Below are 20,371 nucleotides of genomic sequence, written 5' to 3' on the forward strand. Positions count from 1 at the left end.
GTATTATGATCTCTTTTATATTTTATTGTTGGCCATTGTGTTTTGATTACAATTGCATTGTGACAGATTTGAAAAGTACTGGGACTCCAAATGGTTAGATATTTCCAGTAATTTTCCGGAATTTCCATGGTAAGTTAAGATGGAGAATTTTGAATATATTCTCCAATTGGAAACTTTGGGGGAATTAACTGGGAATTAGGGTAATTTAATGGAAACGTAATTTTAAGACATATAGCTAACATGGATATGCTGATGCATGCTTTTATTTCTTGTCGTCTAGATCATTGTCGTGCTCTCTGGTCTTCGGAAAAACTCTATTGCAATTACTGCAAAACTCTGCTGCACATCTGCCGACATGGACCAGAGGGCGGGACGGGCGCACAATTCACCAGTTTTAAAATCACCGAATTAGCTCCCTGTGTGTTTCAGGATTGATTTCAAGACTCTTTTATTCGTTTTAAAAATTTATTTAAATAAATTTTCTTATTTATCTGACCTGCTTTTATCATATCAGCCCTTGCGTATCCTGAGGTCCTCTTTTACTTGTTCCAAGAGCTAGAACAAAAACCCACAGGGAGGCTTTGTGGATTCTCCCCAAAGGTGGCCTTTGGGCAACTGGTTCCTCAGTGCCGAGCCATGTCACTATACTCACAGTTAGTATGTGTATGTGTGGGTGTGTGTCTTTGTCTGGGGGTGGGGAGACAGGTCTTTTCACATCTATTGTATCGCTGTAAGGTGTTTTATTTTTTGTGAAGCACTTTGTGTTACACTTTTATTTATGAAAGGTGCTATACAAATAAATTTTAATTTGAAATTTGAAAGTTCTCCTTGCCCACATGCAGGGCCATTACAGTACCTTAACTAATTCACTTCCGTGGGCGTTTATATTCGTCAACTGAAATTCAATTGCTTACTGTCATCGATGTACATATTCGTCAAGTAGGTTTTTTTTCAGCGGTTCGGTGTGAAAGAGGGTCTTGCCCAGCTTGTCTGTGAAATTCAGGTTTGTACTGTAATGACTCACAGATCCCTGTAGATGGCAGCGGTGCATCGATTCAGATTTGAGATCAGCAGAGCTTTTGAGTAGAAGCATTAGGCTGTGAATCTGTCCCGACGATAGTGAGGGAGAGAAATGCCGAAACGTTGGAAGTTGGACAAATTAAGACACCTCACACTCAGTTACGTACATATGTGTATGTATGGTCTAATAATAATAAACAAACAACACTAATAGCGCTTTTCAAGGCACTCAAAGACGTATATTCATTCACTGCACAGTCACATCCCTGTGGTGGTAAGATACTTGTGTATCCACAGCTGCCCTGGGGCAGTCTGCTGCCATTCTGCAACTATTCATAGGCAGTGTGGGTTAATTGTCTTACCCAGGGACACAACGATGACATGCGCTCAGTCGGAGACCCTATGGTTGCAGGGCGTACAGTTACTCTCTGTGCCATGTCGCCCAAGTGTATAAACATCCTGTAGCGGTAGGTAGTATAAACTGTCGGAATCGAGAAGGGACGAGACAGTTCATGGAGTGAATGACAAGTGACATAAAAAAAAAAAAAAAAAAAAAAAGCCACTGACAAAATCAAGCCATGTGGTAAATCAGCGGTATAATAATTTTAAAATAAAATATAATTTGTATATTCATGTTTTATTCCCATAAATTCCTGTTAATTCCCATTGAGAGTTTCCAACTTTGAAAATTCCCAGAATTTTTGCAAGCCTAAATATGACAGCAGAGGTGTTGGGCTATTCCACTGTATTCCATCTGTTTGGCTGTATTCATTGTTTTCACCCCTTGCATTTGTTTTGGTCATTTTGTTTATTTGTTTTTCTTTTCTCCTCTGTGTCCAATCCCTCACTATGTCTTCATCTCCTAGCAACCCAAGGTAAACAATGAGGCTCGGCCAAGCTTTTGTAGTTTGTTTGATTTAGAGGAGTATAACTCCACTAAGTTTGTATTGTCTGCAATCACTGCTAATTCGTGCTAAGAACCCGTGTTCCATACTCACTTGAATTCCCACTAGCAAAATCACATACATTGTCCAGACAATACATTTAATAAGCTTTTTTTGAATCGAGTACCCATCGTTTAATTAAAGGGGACATATTATGGAAAGTTACCCAGGCAAAGATGCACTATCCTTTCAAAACCCAAAGCTAACAGTGTTGTCAGCTTTCGTTTTAGACACAAACACTTGAAACAATTGGGTTTAACAGTACATCTATTCAGATTTTTTTTGGGGTATGGTAAAGATGGAACATGGGACATACAGTATTAGGTAAAGGACAGGAAGTTTCCTAACAGGAAGTTTCCTAAAGCACTTTACTAAAAAGAGAGAATCCTCACTACGGTCCTTTCTAAAATAGAAGAGAAACTATTAATTATGCGCTTTCCTTAAAATAGGATGTTTCCTTTGCACTTTCCCCAAAAATCTCATTTCATACTTTCCTAAAAAGAACTGTTGCACTTCCCTAAAAAAAGACTATTGTACTTGTACTTTATATAAATTTATTTACTTAGCACTTTCCTCAAAAGAAAACCTATTGAGTTTGCACTTTCCTAAAAAAAATGACAAACTCTTACTGTTATATTTTCCTAAAAAGAACACACACTATTCATTTTGTACTTTCCTAATAAGAAGCGGAACTGTTGCTGTTGCATTTTTCTCAAAGGCAGACAAACTGTTACTGTTGCACTTCCTTGTAAAGAAGACAAACTGCTACTGTTGCACTTCCCTAACTGTTAATGTTGCAGTTTCCCGAAGAATAAGAAATCTATTGTCCGTTCCAAAAAAGATGAGAAACTATTAATTTTGCACTTTCCAAAAAGTTGAAACTGTTACACTTCCCTAGAAAGCATAGCTGTATGAATTTTGATTTAAACAGAATGTGTTTCCTTTAAAGACTAATAAGAGAAGTGTGTCAATGCATGAATGATTGCTAACAGTGTCCTAACCAACGTCACATGCTCCCTAACAGAGCATCAGTTAGCTTAGCGGATAATATATAAGCTTGTTAAAAGATTTTGGCATGACTTTGATTTAGAAAAACAGAAAAATGCACAAAAACGCTCTGTTGTTCTGGGTCAAATTGACTTGCTAACTTCAAATCAAGAAAATATTGAGGATTTGTGAGATTTTTTTACCATTTGTTATTTTATTTGTTGATTAGACATATTAAATATGGTTGTAGTTATATGTTGAGTGTTCTCACCACATGTATTTTCACTTCCCTGTCCCTGCAATTTCATTTGCAGCTATGCCAAAGGTGATCTGGATATATCTTACATAACCTCCAGAATAGCAGGTGAGCAACTGTAGCTCCACTGTGCACCATTTTATTACACTTTTCCACGAGTGAAGTAAATGTAACATATGAGTGTTTGTGTGCAGTCATGTCATTCCCGGCGGAAGGGGTGGAGTCGGCGATTAAGAACAACATCGAGGATGTGCGCCTATTCCTGGATTCGCGGCACCCAGGACACTACGCTGTCTACAATCTCTCCAAGCGGTCATACAGGCCGTCCCGCTTCCACAACCGGGTATGAGTGAGTGTGGGCAGCTTGTCAGGATAGATGACTGTGACTTGCTAACATTCACTGACACACGAATGCCCTCTGTGACTTGCCAACGTCCACTGTGACTTAAACCATCTTTTGTGATTTGCTAAGGTCCACAGCGATTGACTAACCTCCACTTTAACTCGGTGACATCCACTGTGACTTGCGAATGACCACTGTGACTCACTGACATCCACTGTGACTCACTATTATGCACTGTGACTGACTAAGGACCACTGGGATTTTTTAACATTCACTGAGTCACGACCATCCGCTGCGACTTGCTAAAGTCGACTGTGACTCACTGTTATGCACTGTGACTTACTAATGACCACAGGGACCTTTTAACATTTACTGAGTCACGACCATCCACTGTGACTTGCTAACGTCCACTGTGACTTGCTAACGTCCACTGTGACTCGCTAGCATTAATTCATTCATTTTCGGTACCGCTTATCCTCAATAGCTATCCCTGAACTGGTCGCCAACCAATTGCAGGGCACATATAAACAAACAACCATTCACACTCACATTCACACTGAGCATTCATTGTGACTAACTGGTCCACTGTGACTGACTTTCATGCACTGTGACTCATGACCGTCTACTGGGACTCACTAGCACCCAGTGACGCGCTAACATCATCCACTGTCAACAAACAAACAGTGTGACTGTAATGTTTATTGTGACTCTCGCATCCACTATGACTTTTTAACGTCTATTGTGACTCTCAAACACAGAGGTTCTTAACCTGGCCAGGTTCAATTAAACGCCTTGTCACGTCATATAGCGAGCCTCAAGGTAGGCGTTTGGCGATGTGGTGCTGCACATTGAGTTGAGTTGAGAGCTGTGTCGCTGTCGCATCCAATAGGAGAGGGGCTGGAGGAGTGAGTTCAGAGTGCTAACAGCAATACACAGACATGAATAGAAGCCTCATTAAATATGTCAGCGCACTGTATCAACCCGGCTAACCGACGTGCCTACGTGGCGGCCATGTTGGGGAGGTCAACTTTCTCATTAAAGGCCATGCATAGACATTGAGAATAAATATGAGCTTGCACATTTCTCATCCGATTTTCATGAGGTTTGTTTTTTGTCAATGTCAAAGCATGTACGATTAATACAGAACATTTGAAAAAAGACCCCAAAAAGATATTCTGCCCAAAGAAAGGTTATTCCCAGGTCCCTTTTTGTGATTGTACTGCATTGTTTGCAACCATATTCAGCAAAATGTGCAGGTATCCTTATTTTGGTTTTGGTGCTGTCCACAAACATGGAACGTGCTGACACGTTGACGCTACTAGCTTAGCGTCGCCATAGGCCTTCAGCTCAAGGGATCGTGGTGTTCTTCATATCTATGACAACAATAGAAAAACAAGTGAGAACCTTTTCCTAATATTGGCAACCTTTTCGAGTATTGTAGAAATAAGAACAAAGAAAAGGAACCGACTTGGTTGTGAAAATGACACAACAGGTCCATTTGACAAAGTGAAAGGCAACAGCAAAATGCACATTGATTTCCAGTAAATTTTCATTGAATACAATTTTGTTGTATGTGCAAAATTTGTTTTGCTGGTTTTGTTCTTTCAACAGTGTTTTTATGTGCAAAGGATGTGTGGTTCATTTTGTGCACAAATAAAATATAGTACATAAAATTTTTTTTTTTTTTTCATTTTTGCCCTAATGTCTACTGTGACTCTCTAGCGTCCACTGTGATTCACTAACGTCGATTGTGACTTAGAAACATCCACTGACTCACTAACATCCACTGTGACTGACATCCACTGTGATTCACTCAGGTCTATTTTGACTCTCAAGCATCTACTGCTCACTAATGTCCACTGTGACTTAGATTTGGTGTGACTCTAACCATCACTGTGACTCACCCACGTGCACTGTGACTTTCTTGTCCACTGTGACTCGCATATGCTGAGACTCCCTAATGTCCAGTATAGCCCTCTATAACTCACAAACAACTCAAATGTCCACTGGGACTCTCTGTTCATTATGACTCACATCCACCATGACTCTAACATCCACAGCTACGACTCATTAACATCCACTGTGACTCACTTAAATCCACTGAGCCTCGCTAACATCCACTCCACTATGACTTGCTAAGATCGTGTCCTGGGTCTCCTCCCAGCGGGACGTGCCCAGAACACCTCACCAGGGAGGCGTCCAGGCGGCATCCTAATCAGATGCCCCAGCCACCTCATCTGGCTCCTCTCAATGCGGAGGACTATTGCCTCTACTCTGAGCCCCTTCTGGATGACCTAGCTTCTCACCCTATCTCTACGGGAGAGCCCGGACACCCTGTGGAGGAAACTCATTTCGGCCGTTTCATCCGTGATCTTGTTCTTTCGGTCACGACCCACAGCTCGTGACCATAAGTGAGAGTAGGAACATAGATCCACCGGTAAATTGAGAACTTCGCTTTTCGGCTTAGCTCCTCCTTCACCACAACGGACCGATACAAAGTCTGCATCACTGCAGACGCTGCACCGATCTGCCTGTCGATCTCCCGTTCCATTCACTCGTAAACAAGGCCCCAAGATACTTGAACTCCTCCACTTGGGGCAGGATCCCATCCCCGCCACGGAGAGGACACACGACCCTTTTCCGACTGAGGACCATGGTCTCAGATTTGGAGGTGCTGATTTTCATCCCAACCGCTTCATGCTTGGCTGCGAACCGCTCCAGTGAGAGTTGGAGATCACGGCTTGATGAAGCCAACAGAACCACACCATCTTCAAAAAGCAGACGTGATACTGACGCCACCAAACCGGAACCCCTGTACGCCTCGGCTGCGCCTAGAGATTCTGTCCATAAAAGTTATGAAAATAATTGGTGACAAAGGGCAGCCTCGGCGGAGTCCAACCATCACTGGAAACGAATCCAACCTACTGCCGGCAATGTGAACCTAACTCTGACACCGGTCGTACTAGGACCGAACAGCCCTTATCAGTGGTTTTGGTACCCCATGCTCCCGAAACACCCCCAACAGGACTCCCGAGGGACACGGTCGAACGCCTTCTCCAAGTCCGAGATTCGACTTCCCGATGGACCCTCCTCTCTTGTCCTCCTGAATAGACCTTACCAGGGAGCTGAAGAGTGTGATGCCCCTGTAGTTGTAACACACTCTCTGGTCCCCTTTCTTAAAAAGGGGGACCACCACCCCAGTCTGCCAATCCAGAGGCACTGTCCCTGATGTCCATGCGATGTTGCAGAGGCATGTCAACCAGGACATCCCCACAACATCCAGAGCCTTTAGGAACTGCGGGTGGATCTCATCCACCCCCGGGGCCTTGCCACCGAGGAACTTTTTAACCACTTCAGTGACCTCAACCCCAGAGATAGGAGAGCCCGCCTCCGACACCCCAGGCTCTGCTTCCTCATGGGAAGGTGTGTCGGTGGAATTGAGGTGGTCTTCAAAGTATTCTCCTCACCTACTCACAATGTCTCGAGTCGAGGTCACCAGCGCCCCATCCCCACCATACACAGTGTTGATGGTGCACTGCTTCCCCCTCCTGAGGCGCCGGATGGTAGACCAGAATTTCCTCAAAGCCATCAGGAAGTCTTTCTCCATTGCCTCACTGAACTCCTCCCATGCTCAAGTTTTTGCCTCAGCAACCACTACAGCTGCATTCCGCTTGGTCAGCCGGTACCCATCAGCTGCCTCAGGAGTCCTAAAGGCCAAAAAGGCCCAATAGAACTCTTTCTTCAGCATGACAGCATCCCTTACCGTCAGTCTCCACCAACAGGTACGGCGGTTGCTGCCACGACAGGCACCCACCACCTTACGGCCACAGCTCCAGTCGGCCACCTAAGCAATGGAGGTGTGGAACATGGTCCACTTGGACTCAGTGTCCCCCGCCTCCCTGGAATGTGGTTGAAGGAGGTGGAAGTTGGAACTCCTTCTGACAGGGGATTCTGCCAGACGTTCCCAGCAGACCCTCACAATACTTTTGGGTTTGCTAGGTCGGAACGGCATCTTCCCCCACCATTGGAGCCAACACACCACCAGGTGGTGATCAGTCGATAGCTCCGCCCCTCTCTTCACCCAAGTGTCCAAGACATGCGGCCTCAAGTCACGACCACAAAGTCGATCATTGAACTGCGGCCTAGGGTGTCCTGATGCATAATGGAGACCCTTATGCTTGAACATGGTGTTCGTTATGGACACACCGTGATGAGGACAGAAGTCTAATAACAGAACACCGCTCGGGGTCCGATCGGGGTGGGAGTGGGTTGGGGGGGTCGTTCCTCCGAATCACGCCCTTCCAGGTCTCAGTGTCATTTCCCACGTGAGCATTGAAGTCCCCCAGCAGAACGATGGAGTCCCCAGCGGGAGCGCTCACCAGCACCTCCTCCGAGTACTCCAAAAAGGGTGGGTACTCTGAACTGCTGTTTGGTGCATACGCGTAAAAAACAGTCAGAACCCGTCCCTCCACCCAAAGGCAGAGGGAGGCTACCCTCTCGTCCACCGGGGTGAACCCCAACGTACAGGCGCCGAGCCAGGGGGCAATAGGTTTACCCACACCTGCTCGGTGCCTCTCATCGTGGGCAAATCAAATGTGGAAATGAGTCCAACCCCTCTTGATGTACCAGAGCCCAAGCTGTGTGTGGAGGCATGCCCGACTATATCTAGTCGGAACTTCTCAACCTTGCACACCAGGTCGGGCTCCTTCCTTGCCAGAGAGGTGACATTTCACGTCCCAAGAGCAAGCTTCTGTAGCCGGGTATCGGATCTCCAAGGTCCCGGCCATTGGCCAACTTCCAGCTCACATTGCATCCGACCCCTGTGGCTCCTCCCACAAGTGGTGAGCCCACGTGAAGGGGGACCCACGTTACCCTTTCGTGCTGTGCCCGGCCGGGCCCCATGGCTGCAGGCACGGCCAACAGGCGCTCGTCTTCGAGCCTCACCTCCAGGCCTGGCTCCAGAGGGGGGCCCCGGTGATCCGTGTCCGGGCGAGGGAAAACGAGAGCCAATATTTTTCATCATCATAAGGAGTCTCTTAGCCATACTTTGTCTGGTCTCTCACCTACCTGTTTATCATGGGTGACCCTGCCAGGGGCACAAAGGCCCAGACAACTTAGCTCCTAAGATCATTGGGACGCACAAACCCCTCCACCATGATAAGATGATTGCTCAAGGAGGAGCACTGTGTTTGTGTGTTTTTTATTTGTGGATCTTTTCCCTCCTAGGTTTCTGAATGCAAATGGCAGGTGCGCCGTTCGCCTAACCTACGCAGTCTGTATAGCGTGTGCAAGAATATGCACCAGTGGCTCAAGCAGGACCAGAGGAACATCTGCGTGGTCCACTGCCTGGTAAGGAAGCAGAAGAGGATGACGACATCGACCACTATTCTGGTAATTGTGCATGTGGGTTAATGTCTGTTTTTCCTGCAGGACGGCAGGGCAGCGTCTGCTGTGGCTGTTTGCTCCTTCCTATGCTTCTGTCGCCTCTTCACCACGGCCGAGGCAGCGGTCTACATGTTCTCCATGAAACGATGCCCGCCCGGCATAGCCCCCTCACACAAGAGGTGCCAACACCACCTCACATTTGTGTCCGTTTTAATCCACAATGCAATGACTGCCATGTATTTTTTTTGTAGGTACATTGAGTACATGTGTGACATGATGGCAGAGGAGCCCATCATCCCGCACTGCAAGCCCATGGCGATCCGCGCTATCATAATGACACCCGTGCCACTCTTCAACAAACAGCGCAATGGTTGTCGGCCCTTCTGCGAGGTCTACGTTGGCGACGAGAGGGTCCTCACCACCTCGCAGGAGTATGACAGAATGAAGTATGATTTTTTTTTTTCACACTTCTGGCACCTTCCTCTCGGTTCAAATATGGAACTATATGAAACACATTGTAAATGTATTTGAGCGCGCACAAAAATTTGCAAGCATAAAATGTATAGAAAATAATCGAATAAAAATATTTGTATATACTTTATACTTCACACGTTATACTCGCATGTTGTAATCACATTGAAACTTATTTAAACATACCTTTTTAATTATTATAAATGTATTTGAGCACACCCAAAAAATTACAAGCATAATATATATAGAAAATATGTAATAATTATTGAATAACATTTGGTTTATAGTTTAAGGGTTAAAATACCCCTCCCACACACTATAATAATATTGCGGAGCTGCCAGGTGTTGCGGAACGTCCGTATTTTGTTACGGAAATCACTGAGCGTGGACTCTTCATGGCCGTAACACTGAGGGTTCCGGATATTGGGGAGAAAAAAAAAATCCAGCTTCTGACATTACCGGCACATCCACATCGAACAGCTGCTTGGTGAAAGCTATTTTATTATGCTCCCGGCTGCCAAGCCGCAGAACCGAAAGTTGTCTTTCCGTCCGGTGTCAATACATTCTAAGTCACTGATCCTTAACAGTGACAATGACAAATATTGAAGCCATAATTTATTAACGATTATGACTGTCGCCCGGAAATGTTCTTGACCAAATTTTGAAAATATGGAAATTCAGAAAGATTTCGACAAATTGTTTTGGAAGTTAATTTTTATAGGTTGGCAGCTCTGATATTGAAATTTATTTTAACCCACTTTCAAAACCCTATTTGAAACCTTAATCTTTCCTTGAAACTCTATTTTGGAAGCCTGACCTTTGCTTTATACTACTTATAATTTAAAAGAGTTAATCTTTGGCAGCTGTGATAGAAAGAAATTGTTGATGGGTATTGTTTGGTGCTGTGTGTTTGTCACAGTGTTCTGGAAGGGTTTGAGAAATATTGCCATGTTGACGGAGGACATTCCAATCATTTACGTGATTAAACTGTGTTTTTTAAATGTAATTGTAAGGTGTGTAATATAATAGTAATGGATACCTACTTTTGGCCCACTCTGTATATCGCTTTTGTTTTATTTGTAGAGATTTTAAAATGGAGGACGGAAGTGCAGAGATTCCCCTGAATGTGACCGTCCAAGGAGACGTGTTGGTGGTGATATACCATGCCAGGTCCACGCTGGGAGGACGTCTGCAGGCCAAGGTATAAATGAATACCCCTGCTCAGTATTTTTACTACATTGATGCGCATATTCTTACAAAAACTGCAGGAAGAATAGTTAACGTGTGGACAAGCATTGAGAATTAATGTCCCTTAAGATGCAGACTTTCTGTGTCTTTTCAGGGATAGGTTGTTGATGCTTTTTGTGCGACTACTCATGATAGACATGCCGATCAAATTTCTTGTTCCTTGGTGGAATTCCCTTCAGGGGGACTGAATTTCCCAATAATTCTATCTTCCTTGGTGGAGTCAATAATACATTCATTTCACTCCTTTTGCTCTTTTAGATGGCCTCCATGAAAATGTTTCAAATCCAGTTCCACACAGGTTTCGTCCCCAGAAATGCCACTACTGTGAAGTTTGCCAAGTAGGTATTAAATGCTGGAGAATGCTATTCCTCACTGCTTCGGAACAAAAATCATTGGTAGCAAAATGCTATCAAACTTAGCATTTTATTTGCAATTTGATGAAACTCACTGTAACATGACTCTGTAACATCCTACCTGTGGGTCTTAAACTGCGAGCTTTATTTTGGGCTCAGCATAATTATTTGCAAATAAATCACTATGTCAGTTTATATATAAAAAACATATTATATCAGGGCTCTACACTAACTTTTCCACTATTAGCACTGGTTCTACCAGCTTTTACAGTTGCAGTTACAGTCGCACCACCACATGATTTGGTTGATTTGTGGCATTTTTGTTGGTTGGTTGAGGAGGTACAGCATGACAATGGCATACCATAGTTTCGTATGAAGTAAACATTGACAGTGACTCAAGATATGATATTTGCAAAATACAGTGGGGCAAAAACTTATTTAGTCAACCAATAATTGTGCAAGTTCTCCCACTTAAAAATAGGAGAGAGGCTTGTAATTTTCATCATCACCTATGAGAGACAAAATGACGGAAAAACTAATCCAGAAAATCGTGCCTGATTTTTGAATAATTTATTAGCAAATTATGGTGGAAATTAAGTATTTGGTCACCTACAAACAAGCAAGATTTCTGGCTCCCAGAGACCTGTAACATCTTCTTTAAGAGGTTCCTCTTTCCTCCACTCATTACCTGTGTTAATGGCATCTGTTTGAACTCATTATCAGTATAAAAGACACCTGTCCACATCCTCAAACAGTCACACTCCAGACTCCACTATGGCCAAGACCAAAGAGCTGTCAAAGGACACCAGAAACCAAATTGTAGACCTGCACCAAGCTGGGATGACTTAAGCGTGACAAGCTGAAATAAAGGTTGCATATTCGACCACTTTGGTCACAGTCTCGAGCCCTGCAAATACAGGAATCTGATTTGACATGGGGCCCTAAGACACACAAAACTTAGCAGGCACGCATGAAGCATATTCAATCTGCAGCCATAGATGTACAAAGGGATAAAACCAAATTATGTGCTGGTGTAAAAGCTATTGTAGAGGCCTGCCTGGGAATAACTTTTTATGATCGGCATATTGCAATTTTTTAATCCCGACAAAATAAGTATTTGTTTTGTAAAGATTCCAACTTGAAAAACTTTATTCTCATAAAATCTATTCTTGTAACGGGGGGTGGGGGTGGCGTGGTCCTTGGGAAAGGGGTCCCTGGACCCAAAAGGTTTAAGAGCCACTTCTCTTATTACGATTTCGTTCCTTTTGGCAGGTACGACCTGGATGCCTGCGACATCCAGGAGAAATATCCAGACTTGTTCCAGGTCAACCTGGACATCGAAGTAGAGCCCCGTGACCGACCAAGTGCCAAAACCCCGCCATGGGAAGGCTTCCAAACCAAGGGCCTCAACCCCAAAATCCTCTTCTCATCTCGTGACGAGCAGCAGGAGATCCTCAGCAAGTTTGGTGGGTGGTATTATTAACATGTTTTGGGAGCGGTCTAGTTTTTTTCATTCACATTTCATGATCTCCAGGTAAACCGGAACTGCCTCGTCAGCCGGGATCCTCAGCATTCTATGACTCCAGTTTACCGCCACAGCAGCCTGAGGAAAAGCCGGAAAACTCTACCGCTACGGAACAGGAATCTCCCATGAGCAGTGACACTAACACCAACAACTTCTTCCAGACGCTAGATTGGGAAGGTATGAGTTCATTGAACATGGTCCTTAGGGTTACAAAGTTCTGTGATATTTGTTTTCTTTTTTTTTTTAAGTTGGAAACTTTCCATGGCAGTTTATGTGAATAAAAGAGGATTTTACAAGATAAAAGTTAGGCTTTTTACTCATTCACTACTCCTCATATTGCCAGCCCTTTTAGAGCATTTTGACTGGTCTGTCACGACCCACCGAATATTCTGTTCTGTGACAGTATAAGCACTGAGGAAAGAGTAGGTTCTCTTCTTTCACCAGAAAAAAGTTTGTTCCTAGTATTTTCTGTTCTTCAGTAACCAGCAGAAGAACATGGGTTCGTTTCACCAAAAACACCGGTTTTGACCAAAAAGCCAATGAAATTTTTGTGAAAAGAAACATCTCAAGCAGAATACTGACTTTGATCCTAATATATTTTGCTTTTGTGACACCTAAAACTATGAAATAATATCAAGAAAGGCTGAAAAAGGGATTTTGCTGGAAAAATCATTTATTTGCACATATCTACACACGGCATGAGTCACCGCATGGCTCAAGTTAAACGTCAGTGACTTTTTTACATAGCGTTCGTCATTCACTCCATGAACTGCGTCATTTTTTTTACAGAATCACGCCACACATGTTCTATCTACCACAACACGTACTGTTTATACTGTCTACATACACTGTTCGAGAGTCAGGTGCCTAAACCTGTCCGACTTCCAACGTATTGGCATTTCTCTCTCTCCTAATCGACGAGGCAAGCCCAGACTCACTGCCGAATCTTTATCTTTTACTCAAAAGCTGTGCTGATATCAAATCCAGAGCGATACAACACCGCTATCTACTCGCATATATTTGTCATTAAAGTTGTTTACAAACATGCATTTCAGAGACAAGCTGGGCGAGACCCTCTTCTATGCCTACCCATTGGAAAAACCCGTTGTCAGTGGCAGTATTCCGGTTGATGAATATAAACGTCCACAGCGCCGAATGAGTTGATCGAGAACCTAAGTATAGGTGTGGGAAAATACATTTTAGCATAATTCTGGCTAAAACAACCAAATGTTACACAAGTACAGTAGAACCTTGACTTACAAGAATTTTTTTTTAGTTTTTAAAGATCCGAGCAGGCCCTTGGTCAGTTTTTTGCTTCATGTTGCGAGCCAAAATATGAGGTACGGGCAAACTTCGAACACGCTGGTGCTCAAGATAGGCAAAAACAAAATTTAGCAATTAAGGTACCATAATTCCCTCAGAAGTCAGCAAGCAGAGCTATTTATTTTGCATGGATGTCTGCTTATTCCCAGTTAACTCATAAATTTCCATAGAACGTTTCCAATTTGGAATATTTCAAACATTCCCCATTTTAAATCCCAATGGAAATTTACCCAAAACCGCTTTGGAACCCTAGTTGTCCTATCAGAAACCGAGTACATGGATTCTATGGACGCTCCTGTCTTTTTTTCTGTTAAGACGTCGGCGGGCCTCAGGACGCCTCGGGTATCCAAATGGGAGGCTCCGCGAATGATCAAGAAGACCCGAGCGACCACTCTGAAGAAGAGTCCTACTCGTACTCGGCCCCCAGCGGAGAACCTCTGTCGCGGGACACCAGTGAGCCGCTCTTTGAAGCCGACTTCCAGGTACACAAGTAATACCGTGTTGTTATCTAGGGAGAAACTAATGTAGCAGTTTACAGCTTCACACGCCACGCGGGCGTGCTGGAGCCGATCCCAGCTATCTTTTGGGTCAGAGGCGGGGTATACCCCGAACTGGTCACCAGCCATTTTGTCTGGCAATTTACAGAAAAATGCATCCAAACTAATCGGGAGAAGCTTCATCATGCAACAAGACTGACCTAAAACACACTGCCAACACAACAAAGGACTTCATCAGTGGGAAAAGTGGAAGGTCTTAGGCTGGCCAAGTCAATCACAGGACCTTAACCCATTAGAGCATGCATTTTCCCTCCTGAAGGGAGGAACCCCCAGAAACAAACAAGAACTGAAAGAGGCTGCAATAAAGGCCTGCAAAAGCATTTCAAATGCAACAATCTCGTGAAGTCAATGGGTCGCAGGCTTGATACAGTTATTGTAAGTAAGGGTTATGCCACCAAATAATAAATGTTATTCACTTTAAGTTACCGGTACTTTAATAATGTCTGTTCCAATACGCTTGCTTACTTGAAAAGTGGGTGGCTTCAAACAAAAGGTGCTCTGTCTTGAGTTGTTTTACACATCTAGATGTAAATACCATGAAATAAAAGCTGGGGTTCTGAACTTTTGTCTCATATTCTTCTTTTGATCTGAAACCCAAATGTCCTCAGTATACAACAAAAACAAAGGAATTGACCTTGGCGGTCCAATACTTTTGGAGGGGACTGTATAAACAAACAACCAGTCACACTCAAATTCACACCTATTGGCAATTTAGAGTCTTCAATTAACCTACCATGCATGCATTTGGGATGTGGGAGGAAACCGGAGAAAACCCACGTAGGCACGGGGAGAATATTGAAACTCCACACAGGCGAGGCGGGATTTGAACCCAGGTCCTCAGAACTGTGAGGCAGATGTACTGACCAGTCGTTTACTGTGCTGCCCATTATATTGTCACACAATAAAATCAATACTAATGTAATAGAAACAGATAAATACCACTTTTTGTTCACAAATTAAAAGTTTGTTGGTTAGCACAATAAACTGTCATAGCATATTTACTCAGTGCTCAGAGAAGAGCCATGTTTGTTCACAAACCCAGCTTGCGAGTTTTTTTAGATATGAGCCGTCGATTGGCTGAGTTTTTGCTTTGATTTGCGTGCCCAAACTGGAGAAATGAGTAGTGTATGGCGGCAGGAGGCTCCAATCACTTTACAACAAGCAGCAAACTATGAAACAAAGCGAATGATACGGAGAGACACAGATACTTCCTGCTCACAGCAGCAGCAAAGGCGCCAGGCGGGGGTAGCGCGAGTGTGGGAAGGGAGGGCGAGAGACAGAGCGAGAGAAAGAGAGAGAGATGGAACATTCAAAGACCCGCAAATGAAACCTCAGTGTGTGTGTGTGTGAGACTTTTGCCTTGATTATACTTCATAAAACCAGTTAATATCTTTAGATTCGCTTGCACTGCTGACAGATGCACATCAAAATAAAAGACTTCATAAAAGCTGCAGGGGCCAGTCAGAGACTGTTGATGGGCCAGCTGTGGCCCACCGGCAGTATTTTGTCTAGGTATGCTGTAAGTCTGGAAGTTCATCCATGAGCTTTGGTGCTCCTTTGAGAACCACACCAAAATTGCTATGTCTAGTCAGCGGCTAGCATGAGAAGCTAATGTGGGAGTCTACATTTTCATTATACTTTTCTGCCCCAAGACTCCACCCCCCACCGAGGAGTTTCCCGCCAATGACACAGCCGACCTGTTAGGTTTGAACTCCGAACCCCAACTCCCTCCACCGACGTCCTCAGCTGGCATGAAGGCCTCCTCCAGCCACAGCGACCTGCTCAACGACCTGTTTGTGTCACCAGCTGGACACATGGCAGCCGAGGAGGACTTGTTCTTCGGCAGCTCCAAACGTAAGTATCCATTTCTTGACTTATTTTACAGAAGATTTAGGTTGAATTCTCAATCGTGCGACTTCTGTAACATTTGACTGCTGAATTAAGCTTTCGTGCGCATGATGATTTAAAGTCCGATTTTATGTAACTTTAACTGTATATTTTTCCAGACACTTTTGGTTGAATTGTGAATTGTGCAACACCAGGGACATTTGACTTCTGAGTTGTTTTTGATGTCGGGGTGTCAATATCAAATCGATTTAGAATCGATTATTCTATATATATAATGTCGAGGCACGGTGGACGACTGGTTAGCACATCTGCCTCACAGAGGACCTGGGTACAAATCCGGCCTGGGTTTTCTCCGGGTACTCTGGTTTCCTCCCACATCCCCAAAACATGCATGGTAGCTAAATTGAAGACTCTAACTTGCCAGTAGGTGTGAATGGGAGTGCGAATGGTTGTTTGTTTATATGTGCCCTGTGATTGGCTGGCGACCAGTTCAGGGTGTACCTCTCTTCTCGCCCAGAGCCAGCTGGGATAGGCTTCAGCTCGCCCACGACCCTAGTGAGGATAAAGTGGTACGGAAAATGGATGGATGGATATTTAGCCATACTTTTTTTTTTTTTTTTTTTTTAAGTCCTAAAATGCTTTTCATTCTCATTTATCAGGGCTGTTGTTCTATCCTTAAACTGCATATGTTGGTACTGAGTGTATGGTATAAATTCTACAGAATGAGAAAATCTGAAATCGGCCTTTGCTAAAAGGTTCACATTCGCGATGAGCATTAGCGCGCTAGCGATTACCATTTTAGGTAAAAAATAAATAAATAAATAAAATAACTACCCTTCAGCTCACTCGTACATCATGTTAGATATACATTCCACAACTAATAGTGTCTTAAAATCATTTACAAATGCTTCTCTGTTGTTTTTGGCATTGTTTTTCACTGGCTCAACAATGCATCCGTTTGCAACAAATGTCCGTGCGGTAAACATTGACAAAGCTGCTTGACTCAACAGAACCTCTGTGTGTGTGTGTGTGTGTGTGTGTGTGTGTGTGCGCGCGCGCACGTGTGTGCGTGCGTGCCTCTCTGTCTGTCTCTCCCTCCCTCCCTCCCTCCCTCATTCTCCCATTTATTATGGAGAAACATTTATTCAAACTCGCCTGGCCCTGTTTGTGTGGAAAACGTAATTACCCCCCTTGTTAAATAATCAATTAGTTGTTGCTAATCACAATTTTGGTTAATTTTCACTGATCACACCCAAGCCTGATTACTCCCAGACCTATTCAATCAAGGAATCGTTTAAACAGAATCTGTTCAGAATCTAGCTTAAAACATACGGTAGCATGCATGCATGCTAAAACAAGGTTTTTAAAAAGGCAGCGGGAGCAAAACTGAGTTCGGTTGTACTTTATTGAAGTATTTAACAATGTACTCACATTATTTTTTGATCAATCCTCATCCACAAATCCATCAAAGTCCTCATCTTCTGTATCCGAAATTAACAGCTGGGCAAGTTCTCCATCAAACACACCAGGTTCCCTCTCGTCATTGTCGGAGTCAGTCTCGTTGCCGTGCGGCTCCTCAGAAATGATGCCGGCATTTACGAAAGCTCGAACAATAATGCAAGCAGACACGTTTCCCCAAGCATCCACAATCCGTTCACAAATTGTGGCGTGCCGCATTACAAGGTGCCCCGTCCATTTTGGAGAAAATTTAAGACTTTTAAGTGCGCCTTATGGTCGTGAAAATATGGTAATCTTTTGCTCACTAAGCTGAGGTCTCGTTCCATGCGACTTACAAAGTGTACTACACCTGGAAGTGTCAGTAAAATGGCCGATTTTAGATGATGTTTGACATAGATATACATGGCATCATGTTCTTTGTTCCGCAGCCACGAGCGACCCATTCGACCTGTTCGGGATGGGCTCCAGCTCCAGCGTGGGCTCGTCACGGCAGGCCTCTGGACCAGACCTGTTCGGGGACTTGATAGGTTCCGACAGTTCGGCACCGGGAAAAGCCGCTCCAACTTCCAATCCAAGCCTCTTTAACCTCAGTGAGTCCACCCTACATTTTGTATATTATTATGCTGATGTAAACATATTCATATTTGTACTTCATATCAGATAAATTAGTGAACAACGCTCCCAAGATGACATCATCAGCCAGTCACCCAGACCTTCTGGGTGGGTGGGACAGCTGGGCGGCGAGCACATCTGCGGGCATGAGCTCCACTGCCAGCAGGCCCACCTTCATCAGTACAGGTAACAATGGGATTATGTACTTAGATATGATAGATCTTCTTTTTTTTTTTTTTTTTTTTTTTTTTTGTCAACTGTTGTTGTATTTGTGTGCTCATAGCTTCTAGCATGTCGTCCATGTCCAAGGCCAAGTCTCAGACCTTCGATCCCTTCGCCGACTTGGGGAACCTGGGCTCCAATTTACCAAGTAAGTGTAAACATGCCCCCTTAAATCTAATACTGAAGATAACATTGTCTCGAACTACGATGTCATACAATTCACTCCAATTACAATACGATTAACTTCAAATATATCACTACACGATTCACCATTACAATACAGTATGAGTCAGTCAATTAAGACAGGCTATGATGCACTTTAATTATGATTCAATTCACTCCAGTAACCATACGATTCATTACAATATAATATGATTGACTCCAATTATGATACATAATTCAACTTCATTTACGATGCGATTCACACTAGGTATGATACAGTAAGATTCACTTCAATTACAATCTGACATATGATTCACTCCAGTTATGATAGATTACGATACTCTCGAGTTACGACGCAGCACGATTTATTCCAATTTCAATACAATACGATTCACTCCAGTTACCATCCAATGTGGTTCATTCCAATTACTGTACAGTACAATGCACTCGAGTTATGATGTGATTCACTCCAATTACAATATGTTTCAACACTTTGTTACACAATTCTATTATGATACGATTCACACCAGTTATTGTAATGTAACTGGTCAGAGTCACTTCAATTACCACTCAACATAATTCACTCCAATTACACTATGAAGCAATATTATTTACTCATATTACGATACGACTCACTCCAATTACGATATGATTCACTTAAATTTAGATACAATACGATTCCAAGGTTGGCACTGGGTAATGAAACCTCTTAGCCAATGTGGCTAAACAGTATAAAAATCTCCTAGCCACACTTGTGTGTAGTTAGCCACAATATCACGTTTATGTGGCTAAACCTTTAGTCACACATGGCCAGTCCTCGTCATTCGGAATCCGACAAACTTTTAACGATGTTGGCCGAATCAAAGCTAACAAGTCATCAATCAGGTCTGAACAATTTCGGAAAATATTGTAATTGCTCGTTTTTTTTGTTTTTGTTTTTTTTTTGTTTTAAAAAAATATTGTGATTGTAATTTAGCATTCAATTTTTCAGGGGGAAGTTTATCTTCGGCATTATTCACTAAACACAAGAAATAAATTATTCTGTAGTATGACCAGTACACAACATTGGATACAGCCAACAAATTACTCTTTCCTGTAGGCCATGTCTAAATGTTATGATGAATTTATACAAATAACAAATCTTTATTTTACTACTGAATTGTAAAAAGAGAAACCTTCCATCACAGTAGAATATTGGCTTATTGATTTAATTGAATGCCTTGTTAAAATGTAATACTGTATAATGATGCTCTTGCCAGTAGCAGTTGCACTACTGTCAGTGTCAGCCGAGTATAGAGATAAAACGATTTGCTGCCAGATAATTATAACAGATTTCAAAAGCAGGACAAAGTGGTCTAAATTGTGTAAGGGAGGTGGGGGTGTGTGACTATGTTTGCATTTGGCCCTGAAATGACTTGCTACGGCACTGGTTCGAGTCAGCGCCGCAGCCGCTCAGCATGACAACCAAACTGTGATTAGTGGCTCGTGCATTGATGAAGAAGGCAACTAGCTACCTGAGAGAAGTAATGTAAAATGAAGGACATATTGACTATCGAGACTTCAAACGTACGTCGCAGTATCATGCGTGCTTCAATTCGGAGACATCGGGTCTTCTCCAATGCGCCGCTCCCCACAGCTGGGAACGCCTGTGAGCCTG

At 43.4% G+C, this 20,371-nt stretch overlaps 2 protein-coding genes across 2 annotated transcripts in view; both read left to right on the forward strand.

Moving 5' to 3' along the window:
- gak (cyclin G associated kinase) overlaps positions 1–20,371 on the forward strand; it is a 48,993-nt gene that overhangs the window by 21,139 nt on the left and 7,483 nt on the right. The window contains exons 12-25 of the mRNA XM_061672753.1: positions 3,266–3,315; positions 3,402–3,550; positions 8,777–8,899; positions 8,981–9,114; positions 9,187–9,381; positions 10,490–10,607; positions 10,913–10,992; positions 12,280–12,473; positions 12,542–12,709; positions 14,171–14,337; positions 16,065–16,266; positions 18,147–18,308; positions 18,379–18,516; positions 18,614–18,700. Coding sequence (XP_061528737.1) covers positions 3,266–3,315; positions 3,402–3,550; positions 8,777–8,899; positions 8,981–9,114; positions 9,187–9,381; positions 10,490–10,607; positions 10,913–10,992; positions 12,280–12,473; positions 12,542–12,709; positions 14,171–14,337; positions 16,065–16,266; positions 18,147–18,308; positions 18,379–18,516; positions 18,614–18,700 — 1,967 coding nt within the window. The remainder of the gene's footprint in view (positions 1–3,265; positions 3,316–3,401; positions 3,551–8,776; positions 8,900–8,980; positions 9,115–9,186; positions 9,382–10,489; positions 10,608–10,912; positions 10,993–12,279; positions 12,474–12,541; positions 12,710–14,170; positions 14,338–16,064; positions 16,267–18,146; positions 18,309–18,378; positions 18,517–18,613; positions 18,701–20,371) is intronic.
- LOC133399467 (uncharacterized) lies at positions 6,471–7,792 on the forward strand. The gene has a single exon (XM_061671011.1). The coding sequence runs from the start codon at positions 6,966–6,968 to the stop codon at positions 7,611–7,613; it is 648 nt and encodes a 215-aa protein (XP_061526995.1). The 5' UTR covers positions 6,471–6,965; the 3' UTR covers positions 7,614–7,792.

The sequence above is a fragment of the Phycodurus eques genome, chromosome 3 (assembly GCF_024500275.1).
Source record: "Phycodurus eques isolate BA_2022a chromosome 3, UOR_Pequ_1.1, whole genome shotgun sequence".
NCBI classification, from domain to species: domain Eukaryota; kingdom Metazoa; phylum Chordata; class Actinopteri; order Syngnathiformes; family Syngnathidae; genus Phycodurus; species Phycodurus eques.

Coding starts and splice junctions, on each gene's coding strand:
- LOC133399467 (XM_061671011.1), top strand. CDS start 6,966: ATGGGAAGGTGTGTCGGTGGAATTGAGGTGGTCTTCAAAGTATTCTCC.